The sequence below is a fragment of the Citrus sinensis genome, chromosome 3, assembly GCF_022201045.2.
Source record: "Citrus sinensis cultivar Valencia sweet orange chromosome 3, DVS_A1.0, whole genome shotgun sequence".
Taxonomy (NCBI): domain Eukaryota; kingdom Viridiplantae; phylum Streptophyta; class Magnoliopsida; order Sapindales; family Rutaceae; genus Citrus; species Citrus sinensis.
Window position 1 is genome coordinate 47,803,190 of NC_068558.1, and position 12,422 is coordinate 47,815,611.

A 12,422-nucleotide genomic window follows, 5' to 3' on the forward strand; every position below is an offset into this window, starting at 1 on the left:
TTCGTTGAACGAAAATATTCACCATAATGAAGTAGTGAAAACAGTAAACTCATCATCAATGTCTCGAACATTATCTAACTTTTTATTCACTGATTTACGAAGTAACTTGATGCAGGATTGGCTTATTAAAGTGACGAAGGGAAGGATACACACAACCAACACGGAAAACAAATGCTCCTCAGGATTGGCTTATTAAAGTGATGAAGGATACACACAACCAACACAGAAAACAAATAAACATCACATGTCATTTTCAGGCTTTGAAGGCCGCTTTAATCACAGGTCAGGATGTGATTTGCAGGCTCCAACGTCGAAGTCCCAATGCGACCCAATCCAAAACATTCTGAGCCTTGGGCCACATCTCGCAGAAAGTAAAACATTTGTGGCTGAAACTCGTCCACATCTAATTTTGCTTACAAGAAGAAGAAGAAGAAGAAGAAGAACAAAATTATATTAGATTTCTTTCCTCTCCACCCAACCCAAGGCCAACGGACAAAAGTTTGGTTTCTTCCATCCGCAATTTTGTATCCATGGATACTCTTTCAAGCTCGGTTTCCACCTTCAAATTTGCAGCTCTTCACTCAACACCTCGAGAATTACATAACTTCAAAGCTCCTCCAAACACATCCCAATCTCATCATCAGTTTCATCCACACCAGTCCCACCTCAGCTCAACCAGACCCAACAAAACTGCCGCTTCTTTCACTCGCAGGAGCTTCTCTAATAGTTATCCATCGTTAATTTCCTCCTCCGGAACCTCAACTCCCAAGTCAGCTTCCCCAAATAGCCATCAGAAACCTGCCAGCGGCTACGCTGCAGCCCTTCTAGACAAAGCTCTATGCCACAGTTCACTTGAAGCTGTCCAAAGGGATGTCCTAAAGTTATCAAGGTTGCTCAAGAATGAGCAAATTCAAGCTGTCTGTGCTGACCCTTTTGTGGGTGATAAAGACAAGGGGCAAATAGTGAAGGAACTGTTGAGTAGTTGGAAAGTTAATAGGTATTTGGCGGCTCTGCTGAGGATGCTGATTGAGAGAAATAAGGTGGCCATGGTGAGTGATGTTTTGGAGGAATTTCAGAGGATCTATGACGACTTGATTGGGACTCGAGTTGTGTTTGTTTCGTCTGCAAAGAAGATGGAGGAAGATCAACTCTTTCATATTGCTAAGAGAGTTCAAAACCTTTGTGGGGCTGCACAAGTCAAGATTAGAAATTTGATTCAGGAGGGAGTGCCATCCTATCCTTAATCATGTTCATTGCAATTTATAGAGCTGACGCAACGGTTATGTTGCTGTATAACTAAAGATTGTTGTATTCTCAACAAAGTTACCTTAACAGTCCTACACAATTAGTGTTGTAATTTATTCATTTATTATTATTTTTTTTTTTTTGGTGATATCAAATTAGTGCAAAAACCCTCGGGTGCACTGATTAATACGAGAAAATACATCTAAATATGTATAAAATGGGAGATAAAAATTGATTGTCTAAAAATTTAATTCGATGAAAAAACAATTTTTGGGCATAAAATAATCAATTGGGCTTTTCAAACAGATGATTTGCTCGTTACCAAAAAGTTGGGAAACAAAAAAAGGCAAACGCTTTAATACAACTCTCCAAGTCCAAAAGGACCAAGACCCAGTAACTGCTTCTCTTGAGTTCGAGCTCTGTTCAGTTGGGGTTGCGATGCTGCGTCATCTCCACCAGAAGATCACAGCCCCAAGTTGCCTTCTCCAATCAATCGGAGGCGCACGATGTTCTCTCTCGACCATCACAGTCACACCCCCCATCAAACCCTGGCCCCAACGCCTCTACCCAAAACGCCTTGTCTCCATGATCTTCCGTCAGCAAAATCTCGATCTTGCCCTCCAAATATTCCACTACGCCGGAAAATTCCACCCCAACTTTTCCCACAATTACGACACCTACCACTCCATCATCCACAAACTCGCTCGCGCTCGCGCTTTCGACGCAGTCGAATCTCTCCTCACTGAGCTAAAACAAAACCCGGAAATCAAATGCGGCGAAAATTTATTCATTACCGTCATTCGTAACTACGGTCTCGCCGGTCGCCCTGAATTAGCCGTCAAGACATTTTTGCGCATTGAAAAATTTAACGTGCAACGTTCTGTACGGTCGTTGAATACTCTGTTAAACGCTTTAGTGCAAAACAAGAGGTATGATTTGGTTCATTTGATGTTCAAGAATTCCCGACACAAGTTTAAGGTCGTCCCGAATGTGTTCACTTGTAACATTCTGATTAAAGCACTTTGTAAGAAAGATGACGTTGAGGGTGCGATTAGGGTTTTAGATGAAATGCCATCAATGGGAATGGTGCCTAATTTGGTGACGCATACGACAATTTTAGGTGGGTATGTTTGGAGAGGAGATATTGAGAATGCTAAGAGAGTTTTTGGCGATATTTTGGATCGTGGGTGGGTTCCTGATGCGACAACGTATACGGTTTTAATGGATGGGTATATTAAGCTAGGGAGATTAACTGATGCTGTCAAGGTAATGGATGAGATGGAGGATAATGGCGTTGAGCCTAATGAAGTTACTTATGGGGTTATGATTGAAGCCTTTTGTAAGGGGAAAAAATCAGGTGAAGCACGTAACTTGCTTGATGATATGCTTCAGAGAAAGTACGTACCCAGTTCGGCTCTTTGTTGTAAGGTTATTGATTTGTTGTGTGAGGAAGGCAAGGTTGAGGATGCTTGCGAGTTGTGGAAAAGACTTTTGAGGAAGAATTGTATGCCAGATAACGCCATTTCTAGCACAATTATTCATTGGCTTTGTAAAGAAGGGAAGATTTGGGAAGCCAAGAAGTTGTTTGATGAGTTTGAGAGAGGTTCCATTCCTAGTTTGTTAACTTATAATACGCTGATTGCAGGAATGTGTGAGAGTGCGGAGTTAACCGAGGCGGGGAGGTTGTGGGATGATATGGTGGAGAAAGGGGTTGAACCAAATGTGTTTACTTATAACATGTTGATTCAGGGTTTTTGTAAGATTGGTAATGCAAAGGAGGGGATTAGGATTTTAGAGGAAATGCTGGATAAAGGCTGTTTTCCAAATAAGACAAGTTTTTCTTTGTTGATCGAGGGCCTGTACGAGTCAGGAAATGAAGGAGAGGTTGGTAAGGTTGTTTCAATGGCAACGGCTAGTGGAAGTGTTGAAAGTGATTCCTGGAATTTTCTCTTGACCAGGATTGTTAGTGATCTGGATAGTGGGGCTGGTGCACTTGATGAATTATTAGTAAAAAATTGCTAATTGAAGATCCACGCTTTTTTCATGGCATGTTGCACATTGCTCATGGTACTTAGGAGACATGGATCAACCAGCTGTTTCTACCTTGGTCGAGGTTGGAATTCACTGGCAAGTAGCTGTTACATGGATCACATGGAACTGAAGCTGCCTTTGTCGCGCGAGCATTTGGCAAACAGCAGAGTCAAAAACTGAGTCCAGTTTGATTTAGATCAATGACTTAGCTGTTAAGGTCCAAATTATTTGAGCAGACTAGGAAGTGATTTAATTATTAATGGCCTGTTTGGGGAAGGACTAGGTCAAACAACAAGGACGGGAACAGTTTGCTGTTTCTGTTATTTGATTGTGAAATATGTACAAGGTCACGCTCCAAATTGTTTTCAAAGTGTAAAGAGACTCAGTCAGGTATGTCTGTTTTATGCTGATCGTGGAAGTGGATTGGGGGCATAATATGTTGATATATTTCCCCTCTAGCCATATATTGGCAAGTCTCTTTTATTAATATTTTTAGTTAGTTTATTTATTTTTACTGAACAGGGAATTGAATTGGGCATTGGAGAATAAATGAGTTTAAAGGAATGTAATTGGAAGAGAAATAGAAGATTATAGCACGAGCAGGCTTCGGAAATTAAGGACTAAGAATTAAGAGGACAAGGAATTAAAAGAATTAATTTACTAACGTTTTAATCCAAATTGACATGTGATCCATCAAACTCACGTGAGAAGCAATATTACCATTATAGTTACCACGTGCATGGCATTAAAAAGAAATGAAAATCCCAATTTGATTCAAGTAAATGGAGCAACAACCACTAATGGGCTTTTGGTCCAATGGGAGAAGTCGCACTTACAATATTGAGTACAAGGGTTCGAGCTTCCATAAGAGCATTATGGAGGTTAGTTTCAGTTCTTCCTCAATTATCAATTAATTGAGTGAAGACAGTCTCTCTCTATGAAATTGTGAGTAGAGCAGGCGCCCCCCTCGAATATCAGAGAGAGTTTAAAACTATCTGGGCATATACTTCAGTGTGTCAATGTATGATGGTGGTCCCAGTTATATAGTATGATTGTAAATATTAATTATAATGTCTGATGTAATGTCAGTAATATCTGTGTATAACAGACTTCAAAAAAAAAAAAAAAGGGGACCCACGGGTTTGAGAAGAGCAAGCCGTTTGAATTTATTTCTCATATTGGTTTTATATTTTTTTTTATTTCTAATTTAATTATATGTAATTAAATTTTTATATTAGGGTTAAGGATGATGCGTTGTTCAATAATATAATTTACTTTTTATTTAATTAAATTTTTATATATGTATTTCAATATTTATTGTTTTGTTTCACATAATTAGTTGAATGTTTTTAAATCTTTTCATTATTACTGTCGTGTATTATTAATTGTTAAGATAAATATTTCACTAAATCTCTACTTGGATTTATAAAGTTTATATATGATTATTTTTTATTATGTGTTTTTCATTAAGTTATTTACACTGAGTGCTTATGAAAATTTTGACTCTTTGTTATTCAATATGTTTATAAGGGATGCTTAAATATCATACTATTAAAAGAAGAAAAAAAAACTATATATAATTAATTTTAATTGAGCTTAATTTTTATATTCATGAGTAGATATTATATTGATTTGGAGTTGTCACTCCAAAATTTAAAATTGATTGATAATTAGATAATTATAAAAGTTTTAATCTCTTGAATTCTTCCGTTAATTTCCTCGTTCTAATTTTAATTGCATCTTTAGTTTAAATCTCTTCAAACAAAATATTCTATTTTTAACTAGGTTAAGAGTTATAATTAGCTTAAGTTAAATTTGTCTTTCATAAAACTAGCAATCCATGTGAGTTCGTTCTCATTATTCCTGACTTCTATTCTAATAGACTCGTGCACTTGTGAGTTCATTATAATTTGTACAACATGGATTCAATGCATCAGAGGGCAAGATGTGTGTTGGATCATCTTAATATTTCCGCACCTAAAAAAGCAAAATTTTTTGTTCTTGATTTTCCTGTTAACGTTGTTTTGTTGTTGTTAGAGTCAGAATAGGTCCGATGGGTTTATAGCTAGGTGGTAGTTTGATCAATCATCATCAATTGCAGGTAAACGGTTATTTTTGATCCCATGACAAATCGTGGAAACCTCAAAGTGAACATTTGACAGACAATATGCATTTGTCTAGAATTAGATCATTCGCAGCTAAACACCAATTCTTCGAACGTCTGTGTTATTTTCTTGTTGATAAAATGAGTTTGAAGTTTGAGCTGCCAAACCACTCTCTGTTCATTTCGTAGGGAGAAGCTGAATTTGAATCTAGTGGTCGAAATCAACCCATCATCCATCCCGTTGCCGACCCTAGTGAGTAGTAGAGAGGTGGTCCTGACCTGAGGGCTGTAAATTTCCAAATTGTTCAATATGTATGTGTTAACTGTGTACATGAAAATTCTTCATCCGTTGCCATTGGCATTATTTACTCTTCTTCTTTTCCTTTTCTGCTATCACCGGGAAACTTTCCACCAGCTATCTAAGACTTGCCTGGAGGATTCTTAAAAGTTGAAAGCTATAAAACTAATTGGGTTAGGGACCCTTCGTGGGTCTGGGTCAGCTGTGATCCGAAGATAAGATTTAAAAAAACCTCGCAGGTGGTTGTGGCTTATTTTCCATGTTGAACAAGTCAACCAATCCGCGGAGGTTATTAATTTTTGAAAGAAAAGTCGTAGCTTAGGCGTAGTCATCTTGGACAAATGCTAGTCTGCTGGTACTTTTTATATTTGAATGGTGGTTAGATTAGTAGTACTGCCGTCCATTTCACGTGTTAGCCGTGTACGGGTCTTTGATTTTTTTTTTTTTTAACCATAAAATAATGTCACTGAATTTGATTTTCAACTTACAAAGTGACACGAGCCTAAAATGCAATTGTTTCCTTCAATTGTTGAATCTTCATTCATTATTTCTCGTCACAATTTGGTCGGACATGAAACGCCTCTTCGGCACTACTGCATCATGAAATGTGAAATTGAATGATGTCGTAATTAATTCATACAAAGAAGATTACATACATATTATTAAATACCTCATCACTAAAGATAATAATTGCAGATTTACAGTATCACATTAGTAGTTAACAGTGCTTAGCTTTGCATAAATAAATTACCGGCATTAGGCTTTGGGTTGTAATTAAAATTAAACGTAAAAAGAATAAAAAAATAAATCAATCAAAATAAAGAAATTATTAAATTAGTTATCAATGAAGAGCCCAACGATATAAAAAGAGAAAGAGAGAGAAAGTAAATAAGAGACATATTATTTACAGAAAAATTTCATTTAATTTTCAGTATTTGCAAATAAGGAATGAATCATCTTTTTATAATTTTATAATTATATAAATGAACTAAATAATTAATTAATAAATACATCATTAGTCATAAGTTCTTATGAGATAAAAAAAAAATATTTTGATAAATATTTACATAACTATAATTATTTCATGACATAAACTAAACGGACAATTTTGTTCCGTCGTTTCATCTTGCCGCGTAAGTTGGTTTTTAGAAGAGGGTCGTTGGTTACTATTATTATTACATTTTTATCCTTTCTACGTGGGATGGGATGGGATGGGCGGGGGGTGGGGCAGGGGCCGGGGCGACAGCTACTCTCTTTCTTATACAGAAGAAAACCAACAGATAAAATAAAATAGAAAACATAAATAAACACTTCTATTTATTTTTTTAAAAAAGTCTTTTTTTTTTTTTAATTATATTTTCATATTATTAAGTTGAGCTAAGCTTGTTTGTTTGTTTGTTTGTCTGGGTCTCTTCTATTTGGTCCGGCTGCTGGCGAAAGGCGTGTCCTTTCCAGTTTCCAAGGCTGAAATCGGGAATTTTCAGGGGCATTAACTCTTTTCATCTGTTGACTTTGTTGACTCTGCTGCTCGCTCTTACCTCTTAGCTGGAGTTTGGTTCTTTAAGTTGAATGTTGATGAAATAAACTCCTTGTTTCTTGATCTCATTTGTTCAACTTTGACCAAATTGACATCTGTCTACAACATGCATACCAGCTCTATGATGGCAATTGTAAGTGAATTTTAAATTTATTATTATTATTTCGTAAACTGACTCCAAGCAATAATCTGGCTTGGCTGAGTTGATTTGTTTTTCTTTCGGGGATTGGATTCATCAGATGCACAGTCTTTTGCTTATTAGGAACAACTCGATAATGTATTATCAATGTAATGATTTTGTTGTTTTGTCTTCCAAAAAATTCGCAAGCTCACTAGGCACATCTATTGAAGTTATTTATACTTCTCAAGGAATATGACTTACTTTTGATTCGGCAATTTTATTTTTCTTGGTCCTCCATATTCTCAGAAACTAATTTGTGGCTTATAGGACGAATTCATTTTTAGACTCTCGAGTCGTGATTATTCCAATCAAATTGCTGGCTGACTTATTTCAAATTGGAACTGAATGTAGGCATATCAAGTGAAAGTTTAGCAGGGTGATTTAGGCATCAGACAGTCGACAATTGCCATACAATTTGACTCCTGCCATTTGTAGTTGCTATTGGCATGGAAAGAGAAGGTTTTGCTGCCTAGCTTTTGCTGGGTTGTTTTCATATGATGGCACTGGATGTGGTTACTAGTGCTTCAACTGTTCCAGCTTCGGAAGCGCTTTCTCAGATTGTAGAGGCCATTCTAGAGGTGATGATTGCTTCTAATAATGTTCTCATTAAGAAGGAGAGTTTTAAGGAACTTGCAGCTTATTTGGAAAGGATTGTCCCAGTCCTAAAAGAGCTGAATAAAAGAGATCTCAGTCATTCTGAGGGCTTAAATAGTGCTATAGAGATTCTCAATCGAGAAATAAAAGGTGCAAAGGAACTTACGACAGAGTGCAGCAAGAGAAACAAAGTGTATCTCTTAATGAATTGCCGGGCAATAGTTAAGCGCTTAAAGGACACTGCTAGAGAGATCAGCCAGGCACTAGGTATCCTTCCTTTGGCCTCCCTAGATCTTTCAACAGATATAATTGAAGAGATTGAGAAGGTCTGTGACAATATGCAGAGAGCTGAATTTAGGGCAGCTATAGCTGAAGAAGAAATTTTGGAGAAAGTTGAGTCTGGAATACAGGAAAGGAATGTTGATCGTTCTTATGCCAATCATTTACTATCTCTGATAGCAGATGCTGTTGGTATCTCAACTGAGAGGTCAGCGTTTGAAAAGGAATTTGATGAATTCAAGAGTGAGATTGAAAATTCCCGGATGAGAAAGGATCAAGCAGAGGCTGTACAAATGGATCAGATTATTGCTTTACTAGAAAGGGCCGATGCAGCTTCATCTCCAAGGGAGAAGGAGATGAAGTATTTCTCCAAGCGGAAGTCTTTGGGTAGCCAGCCTTTGGAACCTCTCCAATCATTTTATTGCCCAATCACGCGGGATGTCATGGTGGACCCTGTGGAGACTTCTTCGGGACAGACATTTGAGAGAAGTGCTATAGAAAAATGGTTTTCAGATGGGAACAACTTGTGTCCCCTAACCATGACTGTTCTAGACACATCAATTCTAAGGCCAAATAAAACCCTGAGGCAATCGATTGAAGAATGGAAGGATAGAAACACCATGATTACAATTGCTTCCATGAAACCAAAACTCGTGTCCACGGAGGTTGAAGAAGTGCTTCATTGCCTGGAACAGCTACAAGATCTCTGTCAACAAAGAGACCAGCACCGGGAATGGGTAATATTGGAGAACTACATACCAAAACTTATTTATTTACTTGGTTCCAAAAATCGTGATGTAAGGAATCGTGCTCTTATCATTCTTCACATTTTGGTAAAAGATAGCAATGATACTAAGGTACTCTTAACTTAAACCACCATTTATTCAAATTTTGTTTGGCTGTTATGTTTCTTAATAAGATAGGACAAGGAAGCTTTCAACTCATTGTAAAACTTTGTCCAACATGAGTTGTTGCTTTATCATTATGCATGTTTATGAGTTTGATTCTAAAACTGATCTATAAGCTCCAGACATATTTGTTCAGAGTTTTTTTTCCTTGCATGTGGGCGGTTGATTTACCCCTTACGCAGATTTAGATTCTATTTTTCAATTTTACTATGGGAAGTGGGTATGCTAATTGTTAAAAAATTTGCAGGTTGCTTTATGAAATTTTGTTTACCCTGATAACTGAAGACATTTTGCAGGAAAGACTCGCAAATGGTGATGATGCAGTTGAATCTATTGTTCGATCTCTTGGGCGTCGTATTGAGGAAAGGAAGTTGGCAGTTGCATTACTTTTGGAATTATCCACTTGTAATACATTACGAGACCAGATTGGGGACGTTCAGGGGTGCATTCTCCTCTTGGTGACTATGGCAAGCAGTGATGACAATCAAGCTTCCAGAGATGCACAAGAACTATTGGAGAACCTCTCATTCTCTGACGATAATGTGGTTCAGATGGCAAAAGCAAATTATTTTAAACATTTGCTTCAACGGCTTTCTGCAGGTTCTAAAACTTCACGTGTTACAATATAGCTTCTCTGACTTTGAGTCAAGTTAGTTTGTTATTTTAGACTTTGAATTTATTTGCTAGAAGATGCAGAATAGGTTTATATCGTTTCTTTTCTAGCCAATGGATTTTATTCATGTTCTAATAGTGCTGTTTCATTTATTTGTGCAGGACCTGAAAGTGTAAAAATGCGCATGGCAACAACCTTGGCTGAAATGGAGTTGACTGACCACCACAAAGCATCTTTGCTTGAAGGAAATGTACTGGGTCCACTTCTTCACTTGGTTTCTCGTGGTGACATTCAAATGAAAAAAGTGGCCGTTAAAGCTCTTCGGAATCTTTCAAGTGTGCCCCAAAATGGATTGCAGATGATAAAAGAAGGTGCTGTTGGACCGTTAGTAGATCTTCTCCTTCATCACAGCTCATCATCCTCTAGCTTACGTGAAGAGACAGCAACTGCAATTATGCATCTTGCAGTATCAACCATGTACCAAGAGTCCAGCCAGACACCAGTTACGCTGCTGGAATCTGATAAAGAAATTTTTATGCTCTTCTCTTTAATTAATTTGACCGGGCCAAATGTGCAACAAAGAATTTTACAGACCTTCAATGCTTTGTGTCGATCTCCTTCTGCAGGAAATATCAAGACCACATTAACACAGGTACATCCTAATGGAAGAAGAGGTGTTTGTGTGTGCTTGGGTACATGCATGCTCTGTCTTTGTTTATGTTTCCTCATCCTGAAAGAAAGCTAGTGCCTATTCTTTGGAAATATAAGTAGAAATTTTAATTCTGCGTTGCATTAGATATTGACATATAGTGAAAACAGTTTGTATTGCATTGTTTAGGTTAATTTTTGAGTTCTTTCATGTTATTTAAGTCTCTGTTTTTTTCAACCCACACCTAATTCAAATACCTCCATAGTGTGACTTCCTCTATAATCAGTTTCTGTGGGATTTCATTTAAATCCATATTAACTGGTTTAATAATTGGCAGTGTTCGGCTATTCCAGTTCTAGTTCAGCTATGTGAGCATGATAACGAAAATGTCAGAGCAAATGCTGTGAAGTTGTTCTGTTGCTTGGTAGATGATGGAGATGAAGCAATCATCCGGGAGCATGTGGGTCAGAAATGCCTTGAGACCTTAGTCACCATCATCCAATCTTCTCACAATGAGGAAGAGATTGCCTCCGCATGGAATTCTCTCTAAACTTCCGGAAGTACCTCAATTCACTCAGTGGCTTCTGGATGCCGGTGCACTTCCGATTGTTTTAAATTTTCTGAAAAATGGAAGGCAGAATGATCCAAATAGATTTCAAGTCGTGTTGAAAATGCTGTTGGAGCCTTACGGCGTTTCACTGCTCCGACAAACTTGGAATGGCAAAAGAGAGCAGCTGAAGCTGGTGTTATTCCCAAGTTGGTTCAGTTATAGAGTATGGAACCACCCTGACAAAAGAACATGCAGCCACGTCTCTTGCTCGTTTTTCAAAAATTCCCTTGGGCTAAGTCGACCAATACCGAAGCGTAAGGGGTTCTGGTGTTTCTCACCTCCACCAGAAATTGGCTGCCAGGTTCATGGAGGATTATGTGGCATTGAATCATCTTTTTGCCTTTTGGAGGCTAATGCAGTTAGACCACTTGTTAGGGTTCTTGAAGATCCAGATCATGGGGCCTGTGAGGCTTCTTTAGATGCATTAGTAACATTAATTGAAGGTGAAAGACTACAGAATGGCAGCAAGGTGCTTGAAGATGCAAATGCCATAGACCGTATGGTAAGATTTCTTAGTTCACCCTCTCCAAAATTGCAGGAGAAGGCTCTGGATTCTGTAGAAGGATTTTCCGACTGCCAGAGTTTAAACAAAAGTACGGGAAATCTGCTCAGATGCCGTTGGTCGACTTAACACAACGAGGCAACAGTAGTATGAAGTCTCTTTCAGCCAGAGTACTGGCTCATTTGAATGTGCTCCAAGATCAGTCTTCTTATTTCTAAAGAACTTTTAGTAGGTTGAACCAATTTGAATTTTATAGAAATTTTTGCGCTGATGAGATAATGATGGCGTACCTCTCCTTGATGCTTTCACAAAGGCAGCACCCAGAATCATCGAACAATTGGAGGATGACTTGCGCGTGCAAAGCATGAGAGTTTGCATGTCTAAATCTGAACAGAGCATGCCTTTCATCTTAGGACAGGACCTGATGGTGGTTCATTTCAAAGCCAATACCAATGTAGTTTTCTGAAACGACTTCTTATTTAAGAAGAACATTTGCAGTGTGTCCTTCTGGTGGTAATGAAAACCATTATTGGAGGGGTGAGATTCCATTATTTTAGCGCCGTAAGGTTTGATCTTGTCTGTACAGTTGAATTGAAGCCCAATTGGTAATTGATTTCATTGGAGGAGGAGAAAAGTCGGCGTTAATGTCCCCAATAATAGACTATTATTCATAGTGAATTTTATTTTTTCAGAGCTGGATTCTTTTCCTACCTCCTTTTCTTTCTTTGTGTTATAGCCTCTGCAATAATCCGCGTGTATGCTATCACAAGTCTTCTAATGAAATACTTTGTGATTTTGTGAAAGTACCCCCAACGTTGGCCTTCAATAATAGCAGGCTATGCGAAATGCTGGGACTTTGAAGACTTCGGGG

General features: G+C 37.9%; 2 protein-coding genes and 1 pseudogene across 2 annotated transcripts; all 3 read left to right on the plus strand.

Moving 5' to 3' along the window:
* Positions 1-133: 133 nt before the first annotated feature.
* Positions 134-1,375, plus strand: LOC127901335 (ATP synthase delta chain, chloroplastic-like). The gene has a single exon (XM_052438440.1). It carries the CDS (start codon positions 531-533, stop codon positions 1,242-1,244), a length of 714 nt encoding a protein of 237 aa, XP_052294400.1. The 5' UTR covers positions 134-530; the 3' UTR covers positions 1,245-1,375.
* A 55-nt stretch (positions 1,376-1,430) lies between these two features.
* On the plus strand, positions 1,431-3,763 carry LOC127901334 (pentatricopeptide repeat-containing protein At5g16420, mitochondrial-like). Its single transcript, XM_052438439.1, has one exon. The coding sequence runs from the start codon at positions 1,552-1,554 to the stop codon at positions 3,265-3,267; it is 1,716 nt and encodes a 571-aa protein (XP_052294399.1). The 5' UTR covers positions 1,431-1,551; the 3' UTR covers positions 3,268-3,763.
* A 3,257-nt stretch (positions 3,764-7,020) lies between these two features.
* Positions 7,021-12,242, plus strand: LOC127901234 (U-box domain-containing protein 44-like; annotated as a pseudogene).
* The last annotated feature ends 180 nt before the right edge of the window (positions 12,243-12,422 follow it).

What these genes read in the sequence shown, in the direction of transcription:
- LOC127901335 (XM_052438440.1), top strand. Translation starts at nt 531, where the DNA reads ATGGATACTCTTTCAAGCTCGGTTTCCACCTTCAAATTTGCAGCTCTT.
- LOC127901334 (XM_052438439.1), top strand. Translation starts at nt 1,552, where the DNA reads ATGATTTGCTCGTTACCAAAAAGTTGGGAAACAAAAAAAGGCAAACGC.